Genomic DNA, 13,354 nt, shown 5'->3' with positions numbered 1-13,354 from the left:
TGGGTCTCAAACAGAGACCTTTCTGACACAGAGTGGCACTGGGCAGTTTTCTCCATCATTATTATTCGCCAAGTGTCACTGTTATTAAAGCCAGACGTTCTGAGCACATTTCCATCTTGACCTCGTCCACTCTCTAGTTATCACATTGCCCTTGTGACACCCACTGAAATCACAGTGACGAGTTTCATTATTCTACTTTTGCAGATATGGTTCCAGTACTGCTGCTCCATATCACACCTCCTGGTTAATAAGCACACACCTTCCAAGCCAACATTTGACATCAAAACTCAGCCCAAGCATCCTAATGGTGCCTGCCCTCTTCTTCCTACCTGCCCCTACCTGAAAAATGAGTCAGATATTCCCTCCCTGTTCTCACTACTTTTATCCTTATTACAATATTTACCACACAACTTGAAAATTCATCTCTTAGTGTATAATAAGTTCTTGAAGGAAAATTTCAGTATTTGACTCATTCTGATTGATTCCAAATGCCTGGAAAGATTAGAGCAGGCGCAATAGGCATTGTATGATGAAGAGAACAAAGAAAACTATTTTATTTTAGGTTTGTATACCAGTATGTATTTATATATCTGTAGATAAATAGATAATGATGATAGATAGATGATAGATAAACAGATAGAGATAGAAATATAGACAGATGATGAATATCCTCTTCATATCAACTGTACTATTAAAAGGATACAATGAGTTTGTAATTTGGTGGATCATAAACGTTTTCCAAAGTGAACATGCAATATACTGGAAACAAGAGTTGTATAGAGTATAGTTAGGTAAAACTGATGCAGAATATTGGGTAGTGACTTGACCACCTGTTTCATGCAAGGGTGGCAGCATCTGTTGTATAGTCTAAAGTTTCATGACACAAATGTACACGTAGATACTTCCTTCTTTGCCCTATCTAACAAATACAATCATTATTATTCAAGTACAACATCTAGAGTTAAGATATTTTCATTTGTTTAATATGCAAACACCAAGGGTTAAAAGCATCAAGGTAAGGCTGGGTTCTAAGAGTTAGGAAAATGACCCTTTCTGTTTGGCCTGTCCCTTGGAATGTTCTATACTGACATAGCTGATTTAGGAAAATTAGGGGGTTTTGTTGTTGCTGGATTTGGGGCATTTTGTTGTTGTTGTTGTTGTTGTTGTTGTTGTTTAGTGGTGTTTGCTTTGTTTGAGGCTGGAACTCACTATATTGTTAATGGCTGGAATTTTTAAAAAGATAATTCTGTGTGTTCTGTCATCAAGCATAAAGGTGATGAGGAATGAAGAGAGTTTAGTTTCTAGGCTATTGCTTCCAATAGTCAAAGTACAAATGTATTGTGTAAGTCAACACAAAATAGATTACATCTTTTTTTTTCCTGTGCTCCTTGTAACAAAAATACTAAGGTCTCAACATTTCATCTTGGCTTGGGAGACCTTCCTGGTGACTGCAGCTTGGTTTGTAACCCTAGTTCCAGCCAATTATTTAAACCCTTGAGTCCATATGCCCAGTTCACTTCACTCTTGACATTTTTGCTTTGTGCTATGAACACATTATTATTTCCTTATGGGTTTCCTCTTCTATCTTGCCCTTTACTTTGAAATTTCATGCTTTTTTCTAGTTCAGATATTTTCATCTTTATAAATCTTTCCCTTTCTCACTTTCAAACACCAAGAGCTAACTGCTTTTCCTTCACATTCCCAGTATAGTCTATAAACCTCTATAATGTAGTATTCATTATCATATAAAACAACTTAGGACCAGGAATTGGAATTGTTCAATGTGTGTGTCTGTGTGTGTGTATGTGTGTGTGTGTGTGTGTGTGTGTGTGTGTGTGTGTGTGTGTGTGTTGAACAGTATTGAACATGAGAAAATGGCTAAAGGATTATATGGTATTTACAAAAAAAAAACATTTTCAAGCATTAGAAGCAATGTTATTTATATCAGTCATAATGAAGTAGGGTTATTTGTGGGGGGTAGCTTCAATTCATTGTACAACTGCTGCATGCCAGACACATGGGCAGATTGTTTGTGTGTGTCTCTAATCTTCACTTTATAGATGAAAAAGAGTTATCCCACTGAGCCTACTTTATTTCTCCAACACCACCACCACATAATAACCTTCTAGAGAATGGCTGACAAACTTGTCCTTCACGTGTGGGCTTCTGTTTGTTCCACAGCCTATGCTGATTCTCCCACATGCACAATTTGGCCCATTGTTATTGTAGTTCAGATATTATGCTAGGCATTCAACCAATCCTGTTTTGTTATCCTCATAGTTTCCTTGCTGTAACTACAGCATCAGGTAGTGTCAAATCTACATTTCTCCATGTAGATAAGAATACTCAACTCTCTCCACATCATAAACCCTGAATTGTCTATGATCCCAAATAGGCACAAGCCATGCCAAGTATAGCAGAAACATGAAGTGGTCAACAGTAACTTGGGACCCAAAGCAGTGAGAATGGAGAATTGGTATGGAATGAGTTCAACTCATTGAATTAATGCAATGCGACATATTGTTAAGAGAATTCCAAATGATTTGTACACTTATTTTCTAGTATTTTAGCTTCCTAAGAGGGCTCTTCCTGACACCCAATTGTCTCTCAAAGAAAACATTGGATTTCTGCCGTGGTATTCCTTCCTAAGCATTCACTCATACCTGCTTCTTTGCTAATGTGATTTCCATTTCATTGATTCCACACTCAAACATCAATCTACCATCTTCATTTTCTTTCACAGTCATTTTCCTCATCTATAGTATTTATACTATGTATTAGACAATTGGATATCATTCCTAATGCTTTCTAACATTAGACATACTAATGCATTATACTAAACTACACCTAAGCAATTATGCATTTTTAGATAGTTTTATGTCACTCCATATTCTCCACAGGCCTCTCAACTTTGCTTTTATAGCTGTGTTTTAATCTTGGCTCATCCAATAATTTAAATACTTTATATATGCAAAGCATGAAGGATGCTTTATCATTTCTGATTTGGTTCAAATAATCTTTTAGAAATAGACAAGGCAAATAAATACTGTTTTACAGGTGAGGAACTCAAGACTAGAAGCTAAGACAATTGCCTATACCATGTATGTGACTAGAATAGAGTTGGGTTGTGGGATGACCTTTCTAGCATCCATATGCTTTCTTAAAGGACTTGCAGTCTTACAGACTTATGGCATTTGGATTTCCTCTAAAGTGAAACCTCAAATCCAAATATGAAATGCTTAATGCAGGTCATGAGATAGGTGTTTGGTCCTGGTGTCTTCAGATGTCAGTTAATCAATCTCTCTGTATCCAAGGAAAGAATTCTCCACATGGACATTTCTCTTCTACTCTTGAGATTTTCTACTACTTGGTAAGGTTCTTTCCATTCACTGCCTGGAGAATTTTGTCTAGGATGATGGTTGTCTGTCATTGACTCTGACATCTCACACAGCAAAATACTTTAAAGCACTAATTCTCAACCTATGGGACACTCACAGGGGTCACATACCAGATATCATAAAAGTAGAAAAATTATAGTTATGAAGTAGCAACCAAAATACCTTTATGGTAGGGGTCAACTCAACATGAGGAACTGTATTAAAGGTTCAAAGCATTAAGAAGGTTGAGAACCACCGATTTAAGGAAATAATATTGCTAATGACACAATTATTCCATTTGATTCCCCAAGCCTTATCTTGCTCAATATAGAACATTCCTGATGATGCACTAAAATCCAATGCTACTAGTCTTGTTTGTATGAGAAGTTCAATCAAGATACACTTCTGGTTTTCTTAAGAGTTTCATGGATGTGGGATCTGTACTCTATGATACAAAATATGCTGGCTACTGTGTGTGTGTGTGTGTGTGTGTTATATGTGTGTGTGTTTGTGTGTGTTTGTGTGTGTTACATATATGTAGGTATGAATTCATATGCACATGAATGTTTATGTGCTTGTATGTGGATATCAGAAGTCAGCATTGGGTGCCTTCCTCAATGGCTTTCCATCTTATTTTTTGAGACCTGGCCTGCCAGTGAACCTGGAGCTCACTGACACAGCTGAGCTGCCTGTGAGCTCAGGGTATCTGCTTGACTCACTTTCCTACATAGGAATTGCTGTCCCTGGCTTTTTATAGTATTGTGGGAGATCTGGACTCAGGTCCACACTTGTGCAGCAAGAACTTTAACAAGTAAGTCATCCCCATAGTCCCTTGACTGATAATTCTTATTGCTTTTTAATGAAGCCAACAGGGAAGTACAAAAAAGTTCTCCTCTATTTGAATCAATTCTACATACAGTAACATTTATAGAAAATAAATAATAGTTGATATTAATGTCTGCTTCCTAGGTACCAGACACTATGCTAAGTGAAAAATAATTAAACATCATTTATCATCTCATCTAAGCATATAATAAAGTGGCATCCTATTATTACTTCTTTTCTGTACATAAAACAATTTTAGCTTTTAGGTTAGAAAAGGAGTATATAAAATATGAAGTAACCTTTCCTTATAGTAAATGATGATTAAAAGATTCCAGAGCTACTTGGGTAATAGTTTCATCTGATGGACAGATTTAAGTCCAATTCAAGTGTCATGTTACTACAGTTTTAGCTTTCCAGTATAAATTTATAGTATAAATTGCCTAAAACTTTTACTTTCGAGTTCTTGAAGCATAGCATTAATTTAGCATGAATTATTCTTTCAATTAGACATAGCTAACTTTTAAAAATCAAATAAGTAGTAAAAAAAATCAAACTAGAAAAGTATTGAACCAAAACTTAAAAGAATATATGAATTTTTTTTTTTCTACTCAGACCTGGATGCGAATTCTCCAAAACCACCATGGATTTTGGTTGCCCCACCTATAGAATTACCCTTGACAAATTCTAAGAAGGAACAAATCAAAGCATGTACATTAAATTTAAAATGTGTGGTGCTGTCCCATGATTAAATGGCTATTACTGTTTTCATGAACAAACTGGCACATGGTGAAGTTACATAAGTGGGGAAGCGGGAGTATAACGTGCGAATTCAATCAGGCTGCTGTCTTTGGACCAGGAGATTCCCTCCTGTGCTCCTCAGCCTTCATTCTCACTGAGCTAAGCTGCCTTTGCTGAAAGAAAAGCAGTGGTCCTCTAGCTAGCATGGAGGAAAAACACATTCATTCTCACTTCTCTCTCTCTTCTTTCTTCTCTCCCTCTCAACCTTCTTTACCTCTTCTTCCCTTCCTGGTCTCTTTACAGACCCCTGCTACCTTACATCTTCAGCCAAATGACATATACATTTAGTTTCCAGACCATGGCATTCTCTTTTAAGCTCTGTTGTGCTGTCGCTAACTTGCCAACATTGGTATGATCCCTCCAGTGGATGATATGCATGCTCCTTGCTCAGAAGCAAGGTAACCCTGGCCAAAATGGGCTCTTAGTCCTTTTGCCAACCAGATTATTTCAGCAGAGCTACAAAAGAGACCAAGCCCCAGCATCTATATTTTATATGATATACTCAAATAAAGGAGAGAAAGAGGAAACTCATCTCTCTCTCTTTCTGTCTTTCTTCCTCTCTCTGTGTGTATGTGTGTGTGTCTGTGTCTGTGTGTGTCTATGTGTCTGTGTGTATGAAGGGTGGGGTCTTGAGTTAATAAAATGCTGAGTTACAAAGACCAGGGTGTTCCTGAAAGCAAAGGCTCCCAAATGAACTCCATTACACAGACCTTCCCTAGGCAAAGTTACCACCAGTGTTTTCTTCCTGCAAAATATTTATGCTGCAGATTTTTACTGGCCTTTCCCAGCCTGTGCTCCTCAATAATAAAGTCGAGCCTAACAATGCCTCATCCTTCACTGTCTGGTAATGTAATATGGATTAGCATCCATTTACTGGCCAGAGAGGCTCATCCTAAGATGGTGAAAAAGTGCCCCCCACCCCATTTTATATTTCAAAACGTCTGATAGTGGATTCTGTGATCAGAGCATTTTGTTCCTTTTGGTAAAACTCATTCATGAGTAAATTAAAACTGCAAATCACAGAAACAGAAATGAAAGACCCAGGAAGACCTCTCTGAGGCATCATTACTCAACCTCAGCACCTCGCCTTCCTGCACATCCTCGGGCTGTCAGATGGCAAGAGAAGAGCTGAAGTCCCCAAACACTAGCAATTGTGAGTCATGATTATCTCAATAATCATAATTCAGACATACATGAACTTCACTGAAGAAGGAGCTGTGCTGCTGGGAAGAAAACCCCTTGGCTTCAGGCACCGAAGGGGCTTCTGAAGTCAACTGTGTGATGTGTAAACACACACTGCTGCATCCTTGCCTACACACCTCCAGGATGTGCACATCAATGCAGATTCTAGCTGAGCACTCTGAGTGGAAGCCGAGTTTTCTATCTAGTTAATAGCTACTGGTTTTGCTTACACTTTTATCCTCCTCATTACATCGCAATGATGATTATTTGGTAAATACATGTGAGAGACCACACACTCCATACACACTCTTTCTGGGATGGAAATAACATCCTCCTCATGTTTCTAGCTGAATAATTTAGCTGCTGACACACCAAATCAAATGCAGCCATGACAGGTATCCCACTAATAACTCTGAGGCTAAAAACAGACTTATTGCCCAGCTTATTTCCCCCATCTCATTGCCTGGCCAGATTAAGGTTTGAGGTTGGGGACTAATAGGATTCTTAAGGAAGTCCAGCCCCTCACCCAATGTTATACTTTATCCAGTCTTACAGGAACTCAAGTGGCTCTTCTGAAAATGATTGTGATACCAGAGAGAGGTAGTAAAAGTATATTTTCTAGGTAGTGGAATGATATGGAACAAGAGAGATACAGTAAAAGATGTGTAATATGGTCTTGTGAGATGCCACCCTAACTATCCCTGGTCAGAGGATGCATAAATCCTTAGAAGTCACCTCAATATTTATACTGGAAGATAGAGTACAATAGAGTAAGAATTCCTACTGTGTGCAGTAGAGTAAGAATTCCCACTGTGTGTAAAGGGGAGTGACCCCAGACTCCCTTGTCTACTATATGGACATAACTCTCTAAAATATTGCAATGACATGTTTTTTAGTAAGGTAGCCAAGCTCCAAATATGATTTCTCATAACAGATTCCCATTCTGTCTTTGGAGAAGATCAAAATTAAACAGCAGTATTTAGAACTGGGTCCAAAGTAAAGACAGAAGGGGTTTTAATAGCCAGATTCAGGTCTGATTTAGGAGGTGGGGACTGGCAAAGCTAAAGGAGGAGGCAGGAAACCCTCCAAAGCTGCTCAAGCACGTCTGCTCAAAGAGGCAGGGTTCCTGCTCATCTACCTATGGAGACTTCATGGGAAGTTGGCTCAGTCCCTAATTCTGCAGAGGGAATGCAGGCAGAAGAGAGAACCGCAAATGGGCTACACCCTGAGTGCTTAAATGGCAGGTGCAAGGGAAACGGAGTGGGTGCTGGTCAATGGGAGGAGCCAAATGACTGGGGAATATCTACATAGTTCCTTCCAAGCCTAAATTCCTGCACCAAGAAAGATACATCTTGGAAATGACAGTTCCTCCCAACACAGGATACTAAGCTACAGGCAGGCATAAACCCTGCCTTAGTCACCTCAACACCCACCCTGGATTCTCATTTGGAAAAAAAAAAAAAAAAAAAAGCCACAAGCTGGCACAAGTAGCCTGTGATCAGCAACTGAGCCAGCACATCCTTGCTACTAGGAATTAAGACCTTAATCTAAAGCAGCATTTCTAATACTGTATTGTTTCAAGGTGTGTTTGGGGTGGGAGGACTGTGCCACCGCGGGGTTTCAAACACCAGGATACATTTCTTCAGCACTGGGGAAGGCAGATGGAGGGGGGTATTCCCCAGTCCCGCATCTTCCCGCAGTCTCTATAAAGTGCCTAGATTACCAAACCAAGGCTCTGCATCCATTTTGCCAGCAGGAATCTCTGAGTTTGGGAACTTTGGAAGCCAGGGGTTGGGGGTGGGGTGGGGGGATACCGAGGCTCATATTTCGGCGCCAGAGTTCTCAGCCAGGAAAGCAGTTGAAAATCAACACCCATCTGCCTCCTCTTTTTCAGTCTCCATCCCTTCTCCCTGCCAGGATACCACAAAGATCCTACCCATAGCGGCACACCTACACACACACACACACACACACACACACACACAGAGAGAGAGAGAGAGAGAGAGAGAGAGAGAGAGAGAGAGAGAGAAGCCCCTGCACACACCCTTGGGCTCAGAAGGTCTTTGATTCATAAGATAGCAAAGCCACAGAACGGGGAAAAGGACCGTGCCACCTCCTTGCTTCCCGCCCTAAGTCTGCACATGAGAAAACCCCACACATTCCAAACACCACCATAGAGCACACCACCCCTCCAGTAACCCCAGCACGTCCCGTACCTGATATGCAGACGATGAAATTGGCTTGAAGAAGAAAAAGCACCTCCCAGACTATTTCCATCCTCTGATTCTCATTCCAGGTGCATCACTCGACGGGAAAACAGGGGGGAAAGGGGGAGCCCGACACGGTACACACATACACACACGCACACACTCTCCAGAGAGCGCACAGTCGCGCTCCCACCCGACAGCCGGCCAGGGACAGTCACCCCCAAGATCAATAACGCAGTTTGAATTGTTTCGGCAAATCTCCCCTCGGGCTCTTCGGATGTGCTCCCCAGATGTGCTGACACATGTCCGATGCCTCGTTGCTTCGGAGGTCTCCCCGCTCCCTTGTCTCTGCTCCTCTCACCAGCGGCGGAAACAGCACTTGCGGCGACCGCGGCGGCGGCGGCAGCCACCTGAAGCCAACAGCGCTGGGCTTTTCCTGCAAAACCGAGACCCCGATCCGCCGGGCGCCCCAAGAAGACATAGACAACAGCCCCCCGCTGGGCCGAGCTGTAGAGTTCCGGGCTTTTGCTTTCTCTCCGTAGCCTAAAGCCCAGGTAGTCCGCGACAAGTTGCCCTCGAAGTCCGCCCCCCTTCACCGGGGCATGGTCAAGGGTGGCTGCTGTCTCTGATCAGGTCGCTTCTCCTGCTTCCGGAGGATGGGAGAAGAGGAGCAGACACCGCACACAGAGAAAGAGAGAGAAGCGGGGATTATTGCCCGAAAACACAGGTCACCAGCTGCCTCCGTTGACCCTCCCTGCTCCCCAAGTCCTCGCGCTGCCTGCCGCCTCCAAGCTGGGGTTCAGGCTGTGCTTCCAGGACGCGGAGCCCAAGGCTAGGCTCCTGGGACTGGGCTGCGTCGGGAGTCTCACTGACTCCCCTCGCCGCACGCGCGCTTTCCGCTTTCCTGCTATTTTCCAGGGCTCCCCGGACCCCGCAGTTGCCTCGCTTCCATCGCCCGCAACTAGCACCGCCGCCGAGATTTTCCGCAATGCAACTGCAGGGGTCGTTATTTCCTCGCCTACGGATCCCGACGCCTTCCCACTTGGCGAGGAGGAGGGCAGGTGGGGGCGGGAGCACGAGGAGGAGGGGGAGGAGAAGGCTCGGCCAGGTGAGCGTCCGTGCTGCCGCCCGGAGTCCCCACGTCAGCGGGGCGGCCAGGCACCCGGGGGCGGAGGCAAAAAGTCCGTCCCGGGGAGGGCGGCGAGGACATAAAGAACGGTAGCTGGGTGTCAGCACTTCAGGCCACTACCTCGGCCGGGACCCTAAGCGCCAGCCTTGGAACTCCGCCCCGCCCGGCTACCCCGCTTCCCCTCCAGGAGCTTGGAGTTTCTTTTTTTCTTTAAAAAGAACTTCTTGGCTGCTAGCTCACTACAGAAAAGCCGTGCGGGACTCATCTTGGAAGGACTGCGCTGTGCTCATTCCCTCTGCAGCGGAATTTGAAGGATTTTTTTTTTTTTTCTTTCATAATCCATTCCCTGCCCTCTCCTTTTCGTCCCTCTCCTGCCCCCTCCTCCCTCTTCTCCCCCTCCCCCCGCCCCTCGCATCCTGCTCGGATGCCAGAAGAAGGCTACTTACCCCACAGTTCTTTTCGCAGGTTCCCTGATCAGGTGAAACTCTTGCCCGCAAGTCCCTCACCTCCCTCCTCTCACAACGGACGCTCTAAGTCCGGGTACCAGCGGCCGCCAAGCGCGTCCCTATCAGAGCAGCTTCGGGAGGATCCGATACCATCGGAAACCCGGGCCGCCCGGGAAACGGGTTCCCCTTCTTGTTTTTTCATTCACCGTTTTTCTTTAGAAAAGCTCTCAAACGCTTTGGTGGCTTTTGATGGACCCCGGGATACTCTCGGTCAGCGACACTCAGCAGCTTCCAGGGAAGGAGATTTCCCCCAGCAAGCCCGCGCGCGCGCGCACTCTTGCCCAGCGCGCGGCTCTCTCGGGCCCCAGGGGAAGGAGGGGGCGGCGAGAGCACCACCCACCACCCAGGCGGAGCCGGAGCCGCCGGGTCCGCAGAAGGTCTAGCCCTGGAGAGGCGGTTTGGGAATGCAGTGCGGATGCGGGGTAAAGGCTAGGAAACCCTGCGCTCCGGACTGCTCGCCTAAAAGGGCTAGGGTTGAAGAGGAAAAGAAAAACTGCAGCAGATTTTGTGTGCGTCTATCAAGGCAGGAGTGGCTGGAGGAAAGCCCCAGACCTACCTCTTTTAAGGGTGCTGAAGAAGAGGAAGGCAGGACAGAGGGAATCCCTGCAAAGATCTAGGATTTCTGGAGGAGCTTGTCCGGATAGCCAAGTGTGACGTTGGGAGGTTTTGCATAAGCGCGGATGGACACACTCAACAAACACACGCACAACACACAGGGAATGTTTTTGTACTTTTAAATTGCTGATGCTTAGAAGCCGTTTCCCTGTGAACCACGGTCTAATAAGCATAGAAAGGGTGAATAAGTGGAAAGGAAGGAGGTGGGGAAGAACCATGTTTTTGATCTGCACTGTAGATCCAGCGAACACAGTGAACGAGGCATCCAGACTGTGTGGCATCTAAGGGTGCGGCATTAGAGCCAAAGTAGTTACACCAGAGGGCTCCCCGGATTCTTGAATGGAGTCTAGGGAGTCTAGAGATTCTTTGTACTGGGAAGTCTGGCGACGTGAGACCAGGGGGAGCGTGGGGGAGGGGCGATGGGAGGAAGGAAAGCTGCTAGCTGACTGCAGGAACCAGAGTGTGCGGTTCCCAGTTCTGCAGCCTCCAGGGATCCTAAAAAAGAACCGCTGGCAGACTTGCCTACTCTTTAAGAAGGAGGCGTGGCCAAGGGATTTTTTCCCCCTTCTGAGACGACAGCCAAGGACTCCAGGTGGCCAACGCATTAAAAAAATCGAGGCTCAGATGAAATAAATCCATGCTTTTTAGGTAGAGAACTTTGAGGCTCAGCGGGAAAGACACTGAGACTTTAGAACATTAAAAGAATCAGAGATGGCGAGAATTAGCGCATTTGGGAAACATATAGGGGAGTGTTTGTCTCCGTGCCTTGAAAGTAGACTGCATGAAAGGGATTTTTGAGCGGAGAGAAAAAAAAAGCAGTTTGCCAAATGTGAACAGATCCATCCTAGGTCAGCACCACGGATAGCGACCTACCTTCTGTGCTTCCAAGCTGATTCACTGCCAGCAGGAGAGCTTTCTCTCTGGACGTGCAAACAAAGTGACTGGGTTTTATACCACACATCCATTCACTTATTAACGGATTATGTAAATATCAAGTGGCTGACTTACATACATCAAGCATTTGTAGTACAGTGTTGTGGTTTTAGAACGGAAAAGCATAATGGATGTTTTTCAAAAAGCTTAGAGATCGTGCCTCCCTCTACATTTTGCCTGAAGACCAACGCTAGTAAATAAGTTGTTTCCTTTCTTTTCTGCCTAAATCTGCCTCTATCATGGTAAAAGTTTAATTTATTCTTGTTTATAATGTAGTTTTTTTTAAAAAAAATAAACTCATGAGAGTATTTCTTAGTTTTAAAAAAATATGTGTTGATTGATTTCTATAGACCATGCATTGATGAGTCCCTAGCATGAATTATCTCACTTAGTCATCATTAACATCCTGTCTTTGTCCATTTGTGCTACTTTCACAAAATAGTACAGCCCACAAAGTTTATAAATAATTTCTTACACTCCTGGAGGCTGGGAGAGAGCCGAGGTTGGGGCATTCCACATTGAGAGAAAGGGTTCTTCTTTGCCCTTATGCAACAGGAGATAGAAGGACAAAAAACATTTTAAAGCACTTCCCGTGATAGTTTTATAAGGGTAAATCCTTCCGTTCATGAATGTAGATTCTTTATGACCTAATCACTTCTCTATAGGTCTACCCTCAAATAAGCACACTGATGATTCGATTCCAACATGAAATTTGGATGGCACCATAGCAGATCCTGGTGCAATCCATATCTTATAAAACAATCTCAGAGTGTCTATTTACCTTACAGCTACTAACAGGTAGTATAGACATAACATCTGGAAAGTCCGAACTATGTAACTTCACTACATGCTTTATAAAACGAAATGCGTCACTGTGGGGGAAGCGTTGAGCGCTTAGGAAAAGTCTAAGTGTTCACACCACACACATACAGACAGTCAAAGTCAGGATGAAAACACACGGGCAGACTATGTAACTTCAAAGTTACTTACGTTAAAATCAGGAGAAAGGAAAGATTACTGGCAATTGGGAACAGCCCAGAGCATTTCTAACAAGGGACCCAAAGGCCAATTCTCTTACATTTGCAATCTGGCAATAAATAAAACATGTCCGGAGTGTTTGAGTTCCTTACTAGCATCTCCTAAAAGAAATAGTATTTTCTTAAGTGTTTTATAGGCTTGATCTATATATGTTTCATTTTAAATTGTGAAATCCTCTCATTAAATCCAAATAAAAACTCAGTAAGAAAATATTAAGTAGGGAATCTTTAAATCAGAGTACAGTACACACTTTTTATTCCTAAGTGAGTGCAGTGCTCCTGGCAGCCAGAAGAGGGCATCAGATTCCTTTGAGCTGGAGTTACAGGTGCTTGTGAGCCATTGGATGTGGGTACTGGACACTGAATTCAGGTCTTCGTCAAGGGTAGTATGGCACTGAGACATCTTCCCAGTCCCTTATGTTCATATCTTGACATCTTTTAAAATCCTCCTCTGAAACTCATCTGAAATCTTATCTCATTTCTAGTCCTTTAATTTCTCTATTACAAATTCAATGCGAGTGTTTTACAAATTGAGTAGAGTTTTGATGAAGCTCAACTGTGAGAGACAGTATCAGTTGCCTTATAGACGTTAGGATACAGTCCCACTTCCCAGGAGGATAACACTGAATTTTGGTGGTGGTGGTGAGGTGATATCTTCTCTTTAATTCACCTTACTAAAACAAGTGACTCATCTGATTGGTCAAACTTGTAAAAACATACCACTTGTTTGGGCATGCTTCTTAAA

At 43.6% G+C, this 13,354-nt stretch overlaps 2 protein-coding genes across 4 annotated transcripts in view; one reads left to right on the top strand and one right to left on the bottom strand.

Annotated features, from left to right (window-relative positions):
- Positions 1–10,637, bottom strand: part of Ca10 (carbonic anhydrase 10) — a 494,944-nt gene extending 484,307 nt beyond the window's left edge. The window contains exons 1-2 of one of the 3 annotated variants that reach the window (XM_031354912.1): positions 10,581–10,637; positions 8,399–9,035 (exon numbers count right to left, since the gene is read on the bottom strand). In XM_031354912.1, coding sequence (XP_031210772.1) covers positions 8,399–8,459 — 61 coding nt within the window. In that variant the 5' untranslated portion in view covers positions 8,460–9,035; positions 10,581–10,637. Of the gene's footprint in view, positions 1–8,398; positions 9,036–9,964; positions 10,319–10,580 lie in introns of those variants that run through there. The other 2 variants (XM_031354911.1, XM_031354910.1) reach the window with 2 other exon arrangements.
- LOC116078724 lies at positions 8,692–11,871 on the top strand. Its single transcript, XM_031354058.1, has 2 exons — positions 8,692–8,898; positions 8,948–11,871. Exons 1-2 carry the CDS (start codon positions 8,692–8,694, stop codon positions 9,599–9,601), a joined length of 861 nt encoding a protein of 286 aa, XP_031209918.1. The 3' UTR covers positions 9,602–11,871.
- The last annotated feature ends 1,483 nt before the right edge of the window (positions 11,872–13,354 follow it).

The sequence above is a fragment of the Mastomys coucha genome, unplaced genomic scaffold, assembly GCF_008632895.1.
Source record: "Mastomys coucha isolate ucsf_1 unplaced genomic scaffold, UCSF_Mcou_1 pScaffold5, whole genome shotgun sequence".
In the NCBI taxonomy this organism is placed as follows: domain Eukaryota; kingdom Metazoa; phylum Chordata; class Mammalia; order Rodentia; family Muridae; genus Mastomys; species Mastomys coucha.
The sequence above is the reverse complement of the archived record's forward strand: the minus strand, read 5'-3'. Positions and strand labels throughout refer to the sequence as shown.

Coding starts and splice junctions, on each gene's coding strand:
- LOC116078724 (XM_031354058.1), top strand. CDS start 8,692: ATGTCCGATGCCTCGTTGCTTCGGAGGTCTCCCCGCTCCCTTGTCTCT. Junction 8,899..8,947: donor GCCCCCCGCTGGGCCGAGCT/GTAGAGTTCCGG, acceptor AAGCCCAGGTAG/TCCGCGACAAGTTGCCCTCG.